Genomic DNA, 20678 nt, shown 5'->3' with positions numbered 1-20678 from the left:
GGGCAGGGTGGGAGGAGGTGTAGTTTAGGTAGCTGTGGGAGTCGGTCGGTTTATAGTAGATGTCAGTGTTGATTCGGTCACCCGAGATAGAAATGGAAAGGTCTAGGAAGGGGAGGGAGGTGTCTGAGACGGTCCAGGTGAATTTGAGGTCGGGGTGGAAGGTGTTGGTAAAGTGGATGAACTGTTCAACTTCCTCGTGGGAGCACGAGGCAGCGCCGATACAGTCATCGATGTAGCGGAGGAAAACGTGGGGGGTGGTGCCAGTGTAGCTGCGGAAGATGATTCAGTCCCAAGTCACCTGAGACATGCTTCCCCCAGAGGCCATGTGCCGCTTTGTTGTGGATTTTAGAGGAACAAAGCTTACATAACTTTAGTCCAGTATTGTGAAATCACTAAATTATGGTTCCTAATAATACACATATGGATCTCATAAATAACTAATTCAAAGATAAAGAGACATATACAATAAATAGTAGTTACTCTTCGTTATAGTCTTGGTAACTGAGTCTGCACTTAAAATATCTCATTAAAGATATCAAATATAGACTCATTGGTCTTGACATGATGCACCAAGTCAGGAGGTTAATACCAAGAGACCAACCCGTTCCCTCCTGTTCCAACTTTGAAGTTTACCTTCAGATACAGAGAAGCTGAAGCTTTAGGGGTGCCCAATTAGCCAACCAAAATTGTGATTCGATCAGTGAAACTTGAACAGAAATAGAGGTTACAAGACAATAAGATATTGGAGGAGGAGTAGGCCATTCAGCCATCTACTTTGCCAATCAATGGGTGATCTGATACTCCTCAACTCCAATTCCCCATAGCTCTTGTATCTATGCTTGGATATACAACTGATAACAACTGAGCATGTACAGCCTTCAGCAAAGAATTCCACATATTCACTACCCTCTGGGAGAAGAAATTCCTCCTCATGTGACTTAAATGTCCACTTTTGGAATCATAGAACCCCTACAGTCGACCAACACCCTGGAGTTGTTCAGGGAGAGGTGGGCGCCACAGGGAGTGGAGTGCATTATTTCTCCCTCCAACTCTATTTTGATTTAGTTCCTACCCTCCCCTTCACTGTTTTGATCACACAGCACTGCCCTTTGATGAGAAGGGCAGTGTTTGTCACTGGCCACCCGGGTGTTTTCCTGTCTTCCTGGTGGTGGAATTTGGATAAAGATTTGTGCACTTTGTGTCTTTCACTGTGTCTCACACCTGCACACACACACCATGGGTGCTGGGGAAAAAATAAGCACTACCGCACTTAGGTGGTAGTGTGGGAAAAAAAAAGAAAAAAAAATAGAACCCCTACAGTGTGGAAGCAGACCATTCGGCCCAATTGTGCCCTCTGATCATATACTCTGCCTTATGGGGAAACAACTCTCTGCATCCACCCTGTGAAATCCCTAAGAATCTTGTATGTTTCAATGAGGTGACCTCTCATTCTCCTAAGTTTCAATGAGTACAGGCTTACCCTTGCCGCACAAGAAGTTCCTTCCATGCCTGAGATCATTCTCATGAACCTTCTCTGGGCTGCCTCCTCTGCTGATGTATCTCCTCTGCTGGTGTATCTTTTATAGAAAAGAGGATCAAAATTGTTCATAGGATTCTAGGTGTGGTCTAACTAGTGCCTTGTATTCTTTTAGCAAGATTGCCCTGTTTATATACTCCATTCCATTTGAATTAAGGACCAACATTCTATTTGCCTCTCTGTTCCCTGCTGAACTTGTGTGGTTGCAGTTTCTATGCTGCAGATTTCTGCAGTCCTTCTCCATTTAACTAATATTCAAGTTGTCTATTCCTGTTCAAGTGCTTAACTGTACATTTTCCCAAATTATCTTCCACATGCCAATTTTTCCCACTCATTTTACCTGTCTACCCCTCCCTGTAGATTCTGTGTCATTCTCACTATTTGCCTTCCTACCTATTTTTGTCATATATAATTAGTACATTCACTTCCTTCATCCAAGTCATTAATCTCTATATTCCAGAAAAGTTTCAGGGGATTGGAAAACTACCAGCATGACACCCTTATTCAGAAAGGGAGGAGACAAAAACACATAATTATATGCCAATGAGCTTTGATTGCCCCAGCACTGATCCATGTGACACTCTGCTAGTTATAATCTGGCAACCTGAAAATGCTTTTTTTAATCCCACTGCTCTGTCTTCTATTAATTAGCCAATCCTTTGTCCATGTTAATTTACTATGCCCAACCCATTGGCTCTTATTAAGCAACATCAAAGCCCTCTTGGAAATCTAAATGTATTATGTCTACTGGTTCCCCTTTGTCTATTCTGCTTGGTATCTCTTCAAATAATTCAAAGAAATTTGTCAGGTATAGTTTCTGCTTCATGAAGCCATGCTGGCTCTACTTGATTATGTTACTTATTTCTAAATGCTCTGCTGTTATATCTTTTACAACAGACTTTAAAGGTTTATCAATGACAGAAGAGAGCTTATTTGCATATAATTATCTGTGTTTGTTTCCTCCCTTTCTGAATAAGAGTGTCACATTGGTAGTTTTCCAATCCCCTGGAACTTTCCTGGAATCTAAGGATTCCTTGAAGATTACTACCAGTGCACCCACTACATCTGCAGCTACTTCCTTTAACAAGATGCAATCTATAGCCCCATTAGGTTCCCTATTACATTTTCTGTAGCTATTACATTTTGTATTTATTTCATCTCCACCTTTTTCCCTTAGTCATTTAGTATTTTTGCTAGCAGAGATCTTCTCCTAGTTCCTGGTTTCTCATTATTATTTCTCCAGCCTTGTTGTCTGAGGGATATATGATCACTTTGGCTTCTCCCTTCCTTCTTTGTTTATCTTTAAAGAAGCTTTTATTGTATGTTTTTAAATTACTTGCTCAGTCAACCCAATCCACCACCTTTTCCTCCCTGGCTATCCTTTGAAAAAGTCACATATCCCAGAATGTTTAGCTCCCAGCTCTGATTCTAACAGTCTGAAGATCGTATTCATCAAGCTCTATTTGTGGCATTAGTTTATTTTATTCTGAAAACAATGTGCAATTAAATAAACAGCCGTTAATTTTACCTTTCTAACCGTTTTTTGGCAGTGCTGCAATAACAAAAATAGGGAAAGGTAGGAAGAGAGGGAGAGGATTAAATTAATGCATTCCAACCTCTGAGGTGCCCACCTTCCTCTAAATGCTTTGAGGACGTTGGTGAAGAATTTAGCTTATTTTAAAATTTTTAAGAACTCACCTCTTAACACCAAATCACTTGTCTCCTTAATTAAATAAATTATTTAGATGGATATTAGTGAATCAGGTAGGTATTATGACAATCAATATGGTTACATTGTTGCCATTAGGCTGGCTTTTCAGATTTTTTATTGAATTTAGATTTCACCATTTGCCATGGTGGAAAAGCACTTTAAGTCCCCAGAGCCTTAGCTTGAGGCTCTGCATTACAAGTCCAGTAACATGACTGCTATGCCACTGTCTCCACTGAGAACTTGGGTCTTTTTTTATATTTTCTGATTCACCAGTTCAGAGTTGTTGTTGTTACATATCTCTTGAGGAAGTGGGAATTGCTCCTAGGACTCCTGGCCCCATTGTAGGAACACTATCACTGTATCACGATCCCTCTAGAAATCAGCTTTTTTTTTTCCCCTGGAGCAGATCTGTTTGAACATTAAACAACCTAGTTTCTAAATCTTGGAAAAACTAGAATAGAAAGGCAGGCTGTCAAATCAAACCTCGATAGATTGCCTTCTTTGCCATACCCAACCTCGTTTATGCTACTGGCACTCAACAGGATATCTCCACAGTTTATACAATTTACATTCCTAGATAACTATGTGCAGCCAAATGTTTTTTCAATATATGCAATCAATATTTGTTGCTGTTATGGGGTTAATGGTGTAATTGGTTTTATTTCCCCTTGACTCAGGAAGCAGGATTATCAATCATTTCCTATATCTCATTACTTGCTAGTGACCATGGCATGGAAATGTTCGTGTGTGTCTTTGGGCAATTGCTTGATCTTCCACGCATCTTTGTAAACCTGAGTCTAGATTAGAGTGGTGCTGGAAAACTACCAACTTTACAAGGCTCAATTATATTGAACATAATGTGATTTAATTTGCAGTTGTATGTTACAAGATATTTTTAATGCAACGTATTTAGTGACTGGTCTAATTTTTTTGTATTTCATCTTTAAGTCACTGGTCAATAGGCGGTATGCTGTTCAGAGTTGAATCAACAACTGAAGCAAACTATGCCATTTAATTGGTCGTCTGTACAGAGACTTATTGCATTATGGCCTCAGAAAAATGAATGGCTCGGTTGTTATTCTAAAACATCTGTTCTATTTTCCTTTCAGTTGTTTGCAAAGTCGATTACGTATTCGCTGAAAATGGCTTAGTTGCATATAAAGCTGGCAAGTTTTTTGCGAAACAAGTACGTTTTCTCAATACTGAAATTCACCTGCATGTGTTTAGGGTGAAATAATGCCCTTTTTATTATTAATATATGCTTATCCCCAGGAGATACTTATTTTTGATTTGTTGAACTAGCTTATTCTGATCCTCTTTTCTCAAATACAGAAATGTAGAAGGAGTTTGTTTAATCTTTCACACTGACACAGCACTGGAAAATGTGTGTACAAAGCTTTCAGCTGAAAATATGCAGCAGCAATTTATGCACCCAGCATTACTGATCAGCTGGAAATTGAACTAATATTTTCTTTTGAAAACTCAGTTATGAAACTTTCAACATTTGTCCTATTTTAATAGACCACTTAATCTCTCTCATTCTTGAATGCCAATATTATTTTTGCTGCTGATCAAATTTTATTTGTCTCGTTCTCTTACTTTTGTTTTATTCATTATTGGAACATGGGTGTCGCCGGTTGGCCAGCATTTATTGTTCATATCAGGTTCCGCATAAATGAAATAAAAACAGCAAAAAATTGCTAGTGTAAATTAAAATCTAAAATTCGCCATATATTAGATTGTAACAAAAGTATATAATAATGATGTAAAATCTGTTTTCTAATTTTCATCTTCGTCACTAATTTTATATTCTCCTTCATTCAGTCGTGGCTGTAAGTTTCTCAGCACCATTCTCCTGCCTTCTCTATGTAACCCTTGGTCCCCTTACAAATCAATAACTTATCCATCTCTGTCTTAAAGGTACTCAATGACTTGGCCTCTATAGCCTCTGCGGCAATGAGTTCCACAGATTCATCACCCTTTGGCTGAAGAAATTCTTCTTCTTCTCAGTATTAAAGGGCCGTCCCTTCACTCCAAGGCTGTCCTGTTGTGTCCTTATCTCTCCAACTAGTGGAAACATTTTCTCCTCTTCCACTCTATCAAGGCCTCTCAGTATTCTGTAAGTTTCAATCAGACTCCCCTCTCATCCTTCTGAATTCTACTGACATAGACCCAGAGTGCTCAACTATTTCTCATGACAAGCCCTTCATCCCTGGGATCATTCTTTGTAAACCTTCTCTGGAACTTCTCCATGCCAGCACATCTTTCCTTAGATATAGGACCCAAAACTGCTCACAATATTCCAAATGTGGTCGAATCAGAACCTTATACAACCTCAGAAGTTCATCTCTTGCTCATGTCCTAGCAGTTTTGAAATGATGTTACACTGCATTTGCCATCCTAACTTCCAACTGAATCAGTATATAAACCTTAACAGAATCCTAAACTAGGCAGATAGGACCTTTGTGCTTCAGATTTCCAAAGCTTTTCCCTATTTATAAAATATTCTATGCCTCTATACTTCCTACCAAAGTGCATAACCGCAGTTTCCCCAGGGAAGTAAAAACATTCATGACAACTGAAGCTAACACAGGTTCTGTTTTGAACCCCTGTTCATTAATGGTCAGGGGTGAGCCTGCACTGACACAGCCTGCCATCCAAGAACATCAGCGTCTTCCGATTGACTAAGAAGCCAGTGAAAGGAGGATATTCTGTTTGGAGCAAGATTACTGAGCTCTAATGAACACATTATCAGGATCAGAGGATGTCAAACAGGTTTTAGTTCAGATCACAAAAATGTGAAATGGAGAAGTATTACTCTGCTGGGCAACCTAAAGAGTTTTATTTTAACTGAATGGGAATCAAATTAGGAGACAATTTGCACACCTATTGTTTACATGATGCACTGATAACTTTAAAAACAGCAAATTGTAACGGTAGATATATCTATTATACTGTTGTACTGTGTTTAAAACTGTGCTATTACCAGGGACCTGCTTACCAGGAGTCAAATCTTTTTAAAAATTTCATATGGAACTATTGAGTTGAATTCTAATTTGCAGCCATGAATGACCGATTAAAACCGTTGAAATTGACAGCATATGAAGAAGCCATCCCCACCTGCTGACTTGCAATTTGAACTGCAACACATTAGGCTATCTACAAGCGATGTCCTTGGAAGAGGTGGGAAGTCGATTACAGTATGCCAACAGGTCAATTCCAGCAATATTAAAAGGCTTCTGCAATTTTACTCAAATGCCAGGGGCTTTCCAGAACTTGCCATTGAAACCAAGTTAAAATACAACAACAGGTAAAGCAGTTAGGTGGGTTGCCCATGGTATTCTGGAAGTCTAGGTTAGATGGATTAGCCATGGGAAATGCAGGGTTACAGGGATAGGGTGAGATACTGTTTGGAAGGTTGGTGTGAACCTGATGTGCTCCCACACAGTAGAGATTCTATGATTTGGAACAAATATCAGGGAAATATGCCAGTAAATCCTGAATCCTCGCATGCTCTTTTGTATGATTGTATCAAAGGCTTTGCTCACAATACTTGTGCTGAGGGAGAACTTTGTTGATTTTGGAGATTTCCATGGACATCTTTGCAGATCCATTAGATCAGCATCAGAGTTTGGCTTATGTAGTGTTACTCTGCATCTCAAATGAGAATCAAGATTAGCAACACTAACAGCAGGAGGAGCGACAGCCTGACACTCGTAAAAGTGCAGCTCCGTAGAAGAGAGGAAATTTGAAAGGCATAACTTATAAGAGGTAATAACCACCTCGTAGGTCTGAAGGCAGAGGGTAAGCTTCCTCCGTTGGCACAACAATAGCTTGGTAGATCTATGATCTCGCATAAGATTTGTAGAAACAAATGCTAGAAATGAAAAACCTAAGCGAACTAGGTAACTATACTTTACTAGGCCTGTTGGAGATTAAAAGCGTGAAGTAAAACTGTCAGGGTAAGAATGTTTTAGGTGATCATTATTCACATGGTTATTGGCTATTGATGTCAAGCCATCATGAGTGGGTGTTCTTTGTCATGTGGCTGCCTTCAATTTAATTGTGTTACCATGGAAGCCTCTATTGCTGTTGCAAAGTATGCTGAGGCTCCACTAATGTCTGGCCTTCCCAGCAGTTTAGTTGAGGGATTGATGGAAAGCCACCTTTGCCCTTTACCTCCTGTAAATGTTCCTTCTCCGATAAGAGAGAAAAGGCCCATGAGTCAGAGTAATGTCGTTTGTTGACAGATGAATGGATGGGAAACATGGTCAAGAATGGTAATGAGGAAGGATTGTGACATTGGATAAGGATAACGTTGAATGGATAGTTGGGGATGTGAGAAAGGATGAATGATGTGCTGGACTAGGTTTGAGAAGGCAGAATGAGGGAGTTCAGGGGACACATATCAGCATGTAGTTGACTGTATCACTTTTCTGCCTTACGTATATCATTAAATGGCTTTCAGCATTGAATTCATGGGCAGCTGTCAACAATGTATTTCATGTTTCACTAGATTTTCTCCACCAGTCAGTGAGCAAGTGTATCTCTCTGGGACCTTAAGTGGGCCATTTAACAACTTCCAGCTTCACAAACAGGCATCACTAAAGTCAGATGCGTCCAAACCCCATTCTGCCAATTCCTTCAGTTGTGCTCTCAACTCCAGACTACATCAAATCCCATGTTTGCAATGTCTTTTTAAATACTTTAAACGGGGTAGTATAGTGGCTCAGTGGTGAGCACTGCTATCTCACAGTGCCAGGGACCCAGGATGACTGCCTGGTGTTTGCACATTCTCCCCATGTCTGTGTGGGTTTCCTACAGGCACTATCAGGCCTCTACCCACCCAGGTACTTTGAACCCAGCCCATTGTTTTTCAATGAAATAAAATATACTTCACGAGTACTTTTGTTTTATGTCATAATTTTTAGACCATCCAGAGCCTTGTTGGTGAGGATATTCTGCAAGACCTGATCAATTACTGTCTAAATTATATGGCCAAGATTAAGCTGCCTAAAAAAAGGTAAATGTTTTTTACCTAGAATAACCTTTTTCTCTCTAGTTTGCATTGTCTTCTTGTAGCAACATTAATTCAACCATTCTACATGAATTCTTACATTTTTATTATTAACTTTGTTGACAATGTATTCAAATGAATTCTAATGAATTAAAGAAAAGTAATAATCAGAACATAATGGAAATAGGAGTAAAAACTGGACCTCATTACAACTGTTATTGGCCTCTACGTTCCACCTTATTCTGTCTCATTATCTTTAAGTATAAGTTATATTTGACAATTTCCAGTTTTTTTATCCCTAACATGTTTGGAAGACTAGGATTATCCCAGAATCCTCAGACATAAATATGAAATTTATGTTGTTTAATTTTGACTAACTTCATTTGTACTGTATGACATTATACTCACCTACAAATTCTGAGTGATTGCACTTATTTATTATTTCTGGCAATCCCTCCCTTTCAATTACAAGCTTGTCACCATAATCTCTCGCTCACATATCGCTTCCTTGTTTATTGCCTGATGTGCTTAGCATTAGTGATTTTATCGCCCATTAAGTGCTAATTTACATTCATATTAGTTTTTCTAATCTCTTCTTCTGGAGGCTTTCTCCATTTATGTTTTTCTTTTTTAAATTAAAGTCCCTTTTAAGGGCTCAATTTTAAGTTTGAAATTATCTCGTCTCTATGCATCCAGAGAATCTCAACTTTCAAAACATCACTTTTATCGCCTACTGGAATATATTTAATTATATCTCTTTCCTCTCTATCCCTTTCCATCTTATTTAAATATTCCATTTTCTGATCCACAGTCATTTTACAAATGTTTAAACTGTGAATTGTTACTGTTGAACATTATAAATTATACTGTTATAATTCTTATCCTCAAACTTTCTGAGCAAATGTACATTGTAACCACTGATTTAGATGTTCTGTTAACTTTGGTTACCTGTTAACTCTACTTCATTATCTGGAAGCAGCACAAGTAGTGCTTTCTTTCCCTTGTTAAAGGATAAATATACTGACTGAGAAGACAGGCACAGACATTGAAAAACGTTCCTTTCTTTTCCAACCTCCCTATAATGGAATAATTAAAAGCCCCATAAATTGTACACTTTGTAAGTACATGTTTATTTAACTTGTCTATAAATAATATCTTTGATTTCTTCACTGGCAGTATATAATGTATTTAATGTGACTAAATCCTCACAATTTCTCAGTTCAGTCCAAATGAGTACTTATGGAATCATTTCTTTTATATATTCTTTATGTTCTAGTTCATGTCAGAATGGTCCTATTTCCTTGCTGAATATTTTATAACCTGGAATATTCCATTGCTAATCCTGACTGAGCAATAATTAGGATTCTGTAATTATTGTAATGCCATGATTTTCTATTTTAATGAGTCCAGTTCTCTGATTTTGAATCTTGGTAAACTTTAGTTTGGCTTCACTTATTGGACACTTAATTCATCCCATCTTAAATCCTGACCCATTTTTATTATCACGTTCTATATAACTATTTAGCCATTTAAATTTCAAATTATGCATAACTTTTTTTCCAAGCAACCAAGTCTTTTCCTTTACCCAATCCAATATGATATTAGTTCGATCTTCTCCCACAACTAATCACCCTCCTTTAGGCTTTCTCTTTAATATAATTAAGTTTTACCCAGTGCCAAAAGAGCCTGAACGCACTCCCTCTTGTCCCTAACCTATTCTGACACCATGCCACGGATAGATGTTCATTTTTGCTTTTTAATCTGCTCATTTCAGTGCTGTTTTGGATGTAGTTCTCCTTTTTTAAGTTCTTTGGTTGAATAATTTTGTAACAGACCAACTTTTAAGATTACATTTCCTGAATAGATTACAAATCTTTTTTTAAAATGTATTCAATATATTAATCTTAGGAGTTTTCAAAGTGTTTAAATCCCTCCTGGCCAATGAATTGATAATCTGTAATACAATAGTTTGATGTGCTATGCAATTAAAAAATTTCAATAATTTAAACACTAGTGATGATTAGTGACTTAATGATGCTACATTTCCTTCACAGAGGCACATTTATTGAATTCCGTAATGGAATGCTGAACATCAGTCCAATTGGGAGAAATTGCAGCCAAGAAGAACGTATTGAATTCTTCGAACTTGATAAGGTGGGTTCCTTGGAAACAATGCTTAATTCTTCAATAATTTAAATGAAGATGTAGAAAAGCGACTTGAGGACAGCCTGTTAATCTTTAGCAAATTAAAATAATTTCAGATTGAAATACTGGTTTAAAACTGCAGGGTTTCTTTTCACCAGTATGGTGAAACAAAAACGTGTTTATTGGATACAATGCTATTAGGCATTAAGTGGATACAATGCTGTTGAATATCTGGATTTATATTACAATTTTAGTCTTTATTGTTTATTCCCATGATTTTAACTTGCCTCCATGTACTAAACAAGACCTGCAGGTTTGGCTCCGAAATGCTAATTTGATATTTTTTTTTATCGGCTCCTTTCATCCAATTCCACTGAAGAGGACTCTGGTTAACAGATGCAGTAAGATGCAGTTTGCTTAGAAATGGAAGATCTTCACTTTAATTTTGTTTTGCTTGTTTGGCAAGTTGGACCCTTTGAAACCTTCCCACAGACCTCCGGGCTTAAAGTATTCAATGGGAATCACCACCTTTAGTTTATTATACTTTTAACAACTTCCAAATTACCAAATGAGAAGATATATTTGAAATAGTAAAAAAAACTCATTAGCTATAAAATAATTTGTTCAAAAAATGTTAATCACCCCATAATTAAAATCCAAAATGGATACATCCATGTACTGTAAACAGTTGAAGACAAGTATTCAATTAATGCTGTCAAAACACCCAAGGATGAATTGAGCAAGGTCCAGTGCTCATATGGCCAATCAATGTGGCACATCAAGCAACAAAGCCAATAGAATGTAGAACTATATTGCTAGTAAAGGAGAGACCAATCATGTTCCAACTGTATCATGTTCTGATCAGATGACCCCTGGGTGATGCATTCATTTCTGGTCATGCAGGGGAAGGGAGATATTCAGCCTGGAAGTGTTTCTAAGAATAGCTGAATGTCAGAGAATTAGATACATTTTTAATTCAGACTTGCCTCTGGAACAGGTGATATTTTAGCTCTAGGACCAGAAGAACAACATTCAAAGGCTATGATTTGTCTACCTTGTAATTTTGTGCCAGCCAAAAATCTTACTCATGAAAATGTAACTTATCATACAGTATCTAGTCATTGCCACATGGTGGTGCTGTAGAACGGGACAATGAAAGTCTGCACTGTTTCAGTAAAGGATTAAATGTACTTTCAGCTGTTTCTGTTATTACTAAGTTTCTTAAAGCATCCGCTGCAGTTGAATACCAGAGCACTATAGTATTATCAGCCTTAAACAGCAATGTACGATATCTTTTGTATCGGTAATATTGGTGCCCAAGCATTGCAGCAAGCAATGATAATCTATGGATTTTTTTCCTTGGTCCAAACTTGGATTGGAACATTTTTAGCTAAATATTTCACCTGTGGTTTTTCTTTTGTGAAGAAGCATTTCTCTTGATGTTTCAGGAGCTTGCAGTAACTGGACCTTATATTCTATGGTCTGGTTAATGTACTTTTTCTATAATTTGCTGTCCTGAAGTTGCTGATCTGTAAGGTTAACGGTATATTTGTCCACGTAAGAGTCATTGATATATCCAGCATAGAAACAGACCCTTTGGTCCAACTCATCCATGCTGACCAAATATCCTAAATAAATCTAGTCGTATTTGCCAGCATTTCGTCCATATCCCTCTAAACCCTTCCTATTCATATACCCAGCCAGATATCTTCTCAATGTTGTAATTGTACCAGCCTCCACCACTTCCTCTGGCAGCTCATTTTGTACACGCTCTGCATGAAAAAGTTGCCCCTGAGGTCTCTCTCATATCTTTCCCATCTCACTCTCTAGATTTGAACTCTCCCACTTTGGGGGAAAGACCTTACCTGTTCACCCTATCCATGCCCCTCATGATTTTATAAACCCCTATGTGGTCACCCTGAGCCTCTGACTCTCCTGGGAAAACAGCCTCAATCTATACAACCCTCTCCCTATACCTCAAACCTTCCAAACCTGGCAACATCCTTGTGAACCCTTTCCAAGTTTGACAACATCCAATAGCAGGGAGACCAGAATTGCATGCAGTTTTCCAATAGTGGCCTAACCAATATCCTGTACAGCTGCAACATGACCTCCCAACACCTATGCTTAATGCTATGACCAGTAAAGGAAAGCATACCAAATGCCGCCTTCACTATCCTATCTACCTGTGACTCCACTTCCAAGGAACTATGAACCTGCACTCCAAGGTCTATTTGTTCAGCAACACTCCCCAGGACCTTACCATTAAATATATAAGTCCTGCCCTGTTTTGCATTTCCAAAATGCAGCACCTCACATTTAATTAATCTCCATCTGCCATTCTCAGCCCATTGGCCAGTTTGATCAAGATCCAGTTGTAACTCTGAGGTAACCTTCTTCGCTGTCCACTACACCTCCAATTTTGGTGTCATCTGCAAAGTTACTAGTCATACCTCCTCATGTTCACATCTAAATCAGTTATACAAATGACAAAAAGTGGTGGACCCAGCACATAACAAATTGCAACGCAACAGGAATAGCTATTTAACCACTTGAACATATTCTGCTATTCATTTGACTAACTTGTGCCTCAGCTTGATTTTCACACCTTTGATTCATATCTCTTTATCCCTTCATGTTATGCGTAACAAAAAGAGTCATATAGGTTCAGACAGTAGGGAAACCGATCCTTCGGTTCAGCCAGTCCTTGCTGAGCATATGACCCAGTATACAAAGTCCTTCACTTTCAGATCCCCACTATCATTTATGTAGAACAAAATTCCTGATTTAATTCTTAAACAAGCTTAATTCATAAGCTGTTTCTTCTGGATTCCTTCTTTAGGAAATAGTTTTAGTTCTGGATCTACTCTATTAAATCCCTCATTCTGAAGTTCTGAACTTAGAGGAATATGAACCAAATTTAAGCAACAGTCCCCATAATTTAACTTTATACACTCTGGTTCATTCTGGTGAATGTGCACTGTACCTTTTGCTGGACTGGCCCCTAATCACTCATGAACCCTTGACCTGACTACTGCCTCACCCATCTACCACTTACCTACTTTACTCTCTCCCTCAGTCCCCAACAGTTCAATCATCCACTAACATTCAAATGAATCAATAAACTTGCCACACAGCAACTGCAGCTGTAAAAGTGGGTGTGTCCTCTCAACCCAGATTCCACTGCACTGTGCTGAAGCTCTCTGAGGGGGGGCCACACTCTCCCGTTTTTGGAAAAGCCAGCCTCCGAAGGTCCTGGAAGAAATGTGGAAATGTCATGTCGGGGAATGTTCGAACGGTGAGCCAATCCAACATTGATTGTCACTTCTCAGAAGATCCAGGCCAATGTATTATTTTGAGAAGGAGTATTTCTTGATAGAAACAAGCAAACATTTTTATCAATCACTGTGCTTCTACTGACAAAACAAAGTGGACATTTTAATGTTTTTTTAAAATACATATTATTAGAGGGGATAGCCTACAGAAAGTGATGTAAGTACCGATTAGTTTTGAACACAAATGTGCATGTCACTAGACAAACACATTGAAGAAGCATTACCTCATTCAAGCAATAGAAAACTGATGTATGCAAAAACAAGCATTAGCAAGTTAGATCAGTAACAACAATCAGATCTTTATTTTCAATCAAGACAAATAAACCATGCACATTTGTAATGCTGTTTACAAATTCACTGCCAGCTTTTGGCAGGATTGGAAATCTGACTTTCAAACGGCTTTATTAAAGACACTAATGTATAGGTCATGATCATTTCCTAACATTTATTTCCTTTAAGTTTGCTTGTCATTTTTACGTTTGTAACAGTCTACAGTGACTAGCCATTCCCACGTCTGTGTTGTACTGTACTCAAATTGTGAGAGTTTGTGTGGCTGCTTTTTTTCTTGCTGTTGCTCATGCTCCTATGAGAGACAGCACATTTTTCTTTCTTAGCAGTTCCTTCAAAGCTCTGACCACTGGATTGTGAACTTCTTAGTGAGAACTTGCACCATGTCAACTGCTTGTCACCATTTGTGGATCGACAAGTGTGTAGCTCCTACAAGACTCTTTTCTCAATGAACATAATGTTTTAAATCAAATTCAAAGAATAACCTAAAAGAATTATATCTGAATTAAAAACTGCAGCCATTTACAGATTCCATTTTGCTGCACAGATTTTTCTGAAGAACAGAAATAAAGTTGATGTGGAATTTTTTAGTTGTATGAGCTTTAATGATGTTTTAACAGATTATTCTTTCAAGTTAGTGCTCATTATGTGTGCCCATTTCTAAATGGAGAGTGAATGCTTTATATTGAATTGAATGATTTGTTGTCACTTGCATTTTAGTGAATAATACATTAAAATAGAGAAAAGCTTCAATTGTCACCACATCTGGTGCAATTTGAGTAATTTAAGTAACAAGATATAACTGAAAGAGTCTATCTTCGTTCTGCCACCTCCACCATGAATCCTGAGCCGGATTACCAGTGACATCGGTACCTCTGCCCCTCCTCCAAAGAGACCCACCAAAGTAGGAGTCACCATTCTTTAGATGCCATCTGTTTGCCGCTGGACCCATCTCACTGACACCGCCACCGAGTCCCATTGCTGAACCCACGTTCGCCCTGCAACCAGGAGCCTGTGGCTCCACTTCTGCCGCCACCACCACCACCACTTCACTGATATGCAGGAGTTCCCGGTTCCACTGCCGCCCCTCCTCACCGATAAGCAGGACTCCCCGGCCCCAATGCCGCCACCACCTCACCGAAAACCAGCAGTACCTGGTTCCACTGCTGCCTCAGTGACGCCAGGAGTTTCCACTCCTGAAATACTGCCTGCTGCTGCAGCAGCTGCCACCACGTTGCCAGGGCCAGGAGTGCCCACTCTGGGCCTGCAATAGCAGGCTCTGCTGCCAGGACAGGCCACGACTGCCCCAAATGCAGGGAGGGTCACCTTGCTGCCACAACCTCCAATCACCAAGACCTGCAGTGTCTCCACTGCCTCCAACCCCAATCACTGGGAAGCTGCTGCCACTCCACAGTGGCCAGCTGTCACGGCTGTGCTGCTGCTGCTGCCAACTAACCAGCCAAAGAAAAACTAAAGGAAAACAGCAGATGAAACCTGGGCAAGAGCCCACACACAGCCCTCCACCACTATCTTGAACTGCAAAGAAATATCTGCAGATGAGCAAATTGAATATCCATTTAATTTCATTGAATGATAAATGTCAAGTTTAAATTTATCAAGTGAACCAAATTATGAAGTGAAAAAATCTCCAAAGCTGTCAGTGCAACTGACACCAAACCCATATTTTGATCCAGTTTACTGACAACTATGGAAAACTTTTGATCCAATTAAATGTTTCTTACTGCGTGCATTTCGAAACTAGCGACAATTGTGCCTTGTTTTACAACAGGAGAAGATGATCAGAGAAAAATTTGTGGCCGATTTACAAAGAGAATTTGCAGGAAAGGGCCTCACTTTTTCTATAGGTAATTTCAATTCTTTTTCTATTAGCATGGTTGTGCAGTTGGGGGGTGCAGTAATGCAAAATGTTTGTATTTTCAGAAAAGCTGTTATAAGAAAAATTGAAAATTCTGTTGATTCTTTTACAGATTTTTATTTTATCAGTTATTCATTTTTTATGTTCAACAAAATTGAAGATCACACTGCAGTTCAATATGTTTGAGGTTTATATCTATCAGTTCGATATCAATGATCTTTTCACTATCTAGATAGCAACAGCAATGTGGGCAGATGTATTATTGAAGACCAGTTTGCTTTTACACAACAGAACTTTGTGCCATGTTCCAGAAGTAATGAAAATAATCCCAGTTAAAAATTAGTTTGGACTGGATTAATGTACTTTAATGTACTCTTATTAAATACATTTATGCACTCTGTTGTAATTCATCTACAAATGAGTTTTGAAACCTAACCTCCAGATGAAATTTCAGTTGTGCTTTTTGTCTCAAAACACCAGATACTAGAGTTTTAACATTCAGGTCGATAAGATATGAACTCACTTCAATCCTGTTTACACAACAACATCAACTTCACTGCAGCATTAAGCAAGTAATTAGGAACTGCCTCTGGACTCCGCCATAACTTCCATCATAACTTCAAAAGAGTTTCAGAAATCCAATTTATCCATCTGTCCAGAATTTTGGCTGGTTGGAAAAGCCTTTGAAGAAATTCCAATTGGTTCTATATATATATATATATAGAACCTTATGAGATGCAGGTCTACATTAACTAATTTGCATAACCCTTGTAGTAGAGATTGGATAAGCAACTGAACTTGATCAGCAAGTAAGAAAGGAATATTGCTGACTTTAAAAGTTTGCTGCATTTGTTATTTATGTTTTCATCATACTTTACCTAGCAGCAATGTTTGGAACTGATTTAAAAGTCAACATTCCACACATTTTTTTGTTTTTATTTCTAAGATACTGGAGTTTCATGATTTGCTTTGTCAGGTGGAAATGTGTAACTAATTTTTAATATGTTTTCATCTCTCCTTTAGGTGGACAGATCAGTTTTGATGTATTTCCAAATGGGTGGGATAAGCGATACTGTCTGGGAATCCTGGAGAGTGACAACTACGAGACAATCCATTTCTTTGGTGATAAAACCTCACCGGTACATACGTAGGGAAGATTGGGGTACAAATGAGGGGTTGGGGATGAAATGCTTATCAGAATCTGAATATTTCCATATTTGTGACGGTAGGGCAAGGGACTTGATAATGAATCAACTGTTGGGAGGTGAGCGATCATTTAAACATTTTGATAAGGTCAACAGCTTGATTGAACCTGTTTTCTAGGTTTTTTTAGTGTTGAACATCTGAGTTTTCCAGGGAAGACAAGCTCAGCTTCAAGGAGAAGCAAGTACTTTTACTTTTTGTAGGACTGGAGGACAGGTCTGGCAGCTGGGAAGAGCATTCCTATCTTCTGATTTCCAGGCAAAGACCAATTAGGACCAAAGAACTCTACAGCATGTGGGGGAAATAGATCTTCCAACTCTGAATATCTACTCCATACGTAAGAAAGCAAGAGCCACCAAAAATTGATATTCTTGAAGTTAAAGTGACACTCCTTTCTCTCAAGTTTTTTTTTATTCATTTAGGCAATGTGGATTTTGCTGGCTAGACAGCATTTATTGCTCATTTCAAAGTAGAGTACTATAGTGTAAATGAAATATAGCAGCAGCCATGGTCACAGAACAAAAGGGAGGGAAGCTGGTACAAAGTACTTTTAACATATGGTTTAACAAATATTTCAATTTCATTGCAATAGTGTATTGGAAACCTTTAAATGGTTTGGATGTTTCAGTGACTGCCATAGATTCACTTCATAAAAATAAATAATTCTTTAGTGCATTAGACCCCTGTTAAGAGCCTTTAGAGACGATCTACACTCCCTTATCTTTGGCCAGCTCAATTGCATATTGATTGCAGTAGAGATTGGATAAGGGACTGAACCTGTTCAGCACATACACTTCAACAGCAAGTAAAAAAGGATTACTGCTGACTTGAAGTTTGCTGCATTTATCAATATCTTCTTCACATTTTAATATGCAGGATTAGCAGCACATCACTATAAAAATTTGCAAAGACATCACTCCTTCAGACCGCTGAGCCCTCCTGGGAATTGATGGAAGAATGAACAATTTCATTGTGCTCACTGTTAAACTACCCATATTATCTGGAGGTGCCACTACTGCCAATTTGCTCAACTCAAGTATTAACATGGGTGAATCTCTGTGCTGGAAAAGGTTGGCTCGAGGCTCAATACCAGTTGAGGCGCAGGCCATGTTTATATCAGACCTGTGAACTTCATACCTGCTGCAAGTTGAGAAGGGTGATTTAAAAAAAACAGTAGCAGTCATGTGGAGCTGGAAAGCACTGGTCTGTTCATTGTGGCTCCACCTTTGAAACTCATTCCATGTTTTTCAGACATTTTAATAAGTTGCTGGTAGAGTTTCCTTTAAGCCCGAAATGTCGATTCTCCTGCTCCTTGGATGCTGCCTGACCTGCGCTTTTCCAGCAACACATTTTCACCTAAATATAACCAGGTCATCTCAGACCTGGAAACTCATCTTCAGCATCCAACCCACGAACGTGAGAGAATTGGGGGGAGGGGGGGAGGAAATCCCACATTAAACATTTCTTCTTGTCTTTTGTAAATTTCCTGCATTCTTATAAATAGCCCAGGAACCCACTGTAAAATATCACCAGCCAACCATGACTGGAAATGTTTTAACAATAAATTATTTCTTTTCTAAACAAATTAAATCTATTTTTTGTAGGGTGGGAATGATTATGAAATCTTCAATGATCCAAGAACTATAGGCCATTCTGTGACATCCCCAGAGGACACCAGGAGAATCTGTGATGGATTGTTTTTCCACTGAGCAATCAGCATTCCAACATAGTTGTGGACTTTTTTCCAAGTTCACATCATCTAGTTGAAGAATTATGTTCGAATTGAATATTTTTTCCTTCTGATTAAATCTTTTTTTTTTCCAGAGCACTCAGCAGTAATGCTGAAAACTGTTTTTAGTACAAATGCAACTTTTAATTTTTTTAATGGTGTAATACTGAATAACTAGGTGGGTTCTGAGTGTCATCTCAAAGTACAAGAAAAGATTAAATCTGAAAATAACCAGTAGATTTTTATGGCTGAATGGAGTCTAAAGATATTGTTACAATGATTCTGCAAATGCTGAAAATCTGAAACAAATACAGAGAATGTTGGAGAAACTCTGGCAGTTTCCGTGGAAAATGAAACAGTGTTGCGAGTCCAGTAGGACTTGACTTCAGACTTGAAGTCAGTTTTGAAGAAACAAGTCTCACTGGGCTGACTTGTTTCTCTTTTCACAGTTGCTACCTGATCTGCTGAGTTTCTCCAGCATTCTCTGCATTTGTTTGTACTGGAACTACTTACCTCAATGTACAATATTCAGGAAACTAATTTAGCATTTAGTGTACATAAAAATAAGGCAATTGACAAACAGTACTCTAGAAAGATGGTATTCCTTTTTTCAAGTTGATATCATCTGGTTAGCTAAATTACAAATAAAGAAGCTCTAATAGATACTTAATAATTGTACATTCATACGGGGCTTTATTTTATTGCTCAACTTTTGATTCAGTCAAGGACCTATACTCTGCATTTTCCCAATTGTGCTGGTCACTGAGATTTACAAGGATGTAGTAAGATATAACTGAACTAACAGTAGCAACCCTGCAGAGATTTTGCTAATTATATCACAGGTTCTGATTTTAGAATAATGTTCATAGCCCATCTACAGAACCATCTATTGGTGTGTAATCTTCATTTTTAATTATAACTGCAATTTTCCACAATGATGATTCATAATTATTAGATTTTTGGGAAGCCATAATGATCTATCTTTGAATTAATACATTTCCCAATTTGGAAATCATTACATTTCCATCTAAGGATAGCTGTTAATCATATTTACAGAATTATTCCTGCGCAAAAGGCTATTTGACCCATTGTGCCTTGCACCAACTCCACTTTCTAGCCTATTCCTCATATCATTGCATCACACTATCCCCAAAAGGTCCCATACCCTCTTGAATGCCTGAATTGAACCCCGTTTGAATAGTGATGAGCAATTGCTTTTTAGATTTCAAGAAGGTGAACAATATGGATTCCAGAGTTAATACCAGGACCAATGTTTCTCATAATCTATAATAGAGACATAAGAACATGGTACAATAACCTAACTTTCCTACCTCTAACCATATCTATTAAGATAGATACCGTACAAATTTTTTTAATCATAGATATTTATCAGTGTGGGCAAATCATTTTAAATGGTTGTAGCTTTTCTTGTGTTCATTAATTCGAAAGAGGCAGGAATGACAAAACTAGAACTGAATGAAAGACTTATTTTTTAAAAAAGCATCTAGTGAAACGTGCTGTCTTTTCTAACATTTTAATAATTTTGACATCATACAGCATTCAATTTTACATCTTCGTTGAAATTTCTTTATCATAATTGGACATGATCAAAGGTTTTTGTGCATTCTGATGTGATTCTGTACACTGCAAAGCATATTATACCTTTCAAGTCAATAAAGCTGCGATCAAAGTTCTTTTAGAAAAAGCTGGCTATAGTCACATCTTTTTGAAAACCTGTTCAAGGACAGATCTACTCCCAGCGTTACATTGAGTTTGTCGTTATCAGACATCTTTTCATCTTCTGTGACTCTCTTCAACCTGTTGATGGCTTGGACTC

The 20678-nt window shown here is 38.2% G+C and overlaps 1 protein-coding gene across 2 annotated transcripts in view; it reads left to right on the top strand.

The window, feature by feature from the left end:
- pmm2 (phosphomannomutase 2) overlaps nt 1-20546 on the top strand; it is a 23135-nt gene extending 2589 nt beyond the window's left edge. The window contains exons 3-8 of one of the 2 annotated variants that reach the window (XM_043711588.1): nt 4358-4434; nt 8180-8271; nt 10320-10419; nt 15823-15898; nt 16933-17048; nt 18717-20546. In XM_043711588.1, coding sequence (XP_043567523.1) covers nt 4358-4434; nt 8180-8271; nt 10320-10419; nt 15823-15898; nt 16933-17048; nt 18717-18821 — 566 coding nt within the window. In that variant the 3' untranslated portion in view covers nt 18822-20546. The remainder of the gene's footprint in view (nt 1-4357; nt 4435-8179; nt 8272-10319; nt 10420-15822; nt 15899-16932; nt 17049-18716) is intronic. The other variant, XM_043711589.1, reaches the window with a different exon arrangement.
- The last annotated feature ends 132 nt before the right edge of the window (nt 20547-20678 follow it).

This window comes from Chiloscyllium plagiosum, chromosome 21 (genome assembly GCF_004010195.1).
Source record: "Chiloscyllium plagiosum isolate BGI_BamShark_2017 chromosome 21, ASM401019v2, whole genome shotgun sequence".
NCBI classification, from domain to species: Eukaryota; Metazoa; Chordata; class Chondrichthyes; order Orectolobiformes; family Hemiscylliidae; genus Chiloscyllium; species Chiloscyllium plagiosum.
The sequence above is the reverse complement of the archived record's forward strand: the minus strand, read 5'-3'. Positions and strand labels throughout refer to the sequence as shown.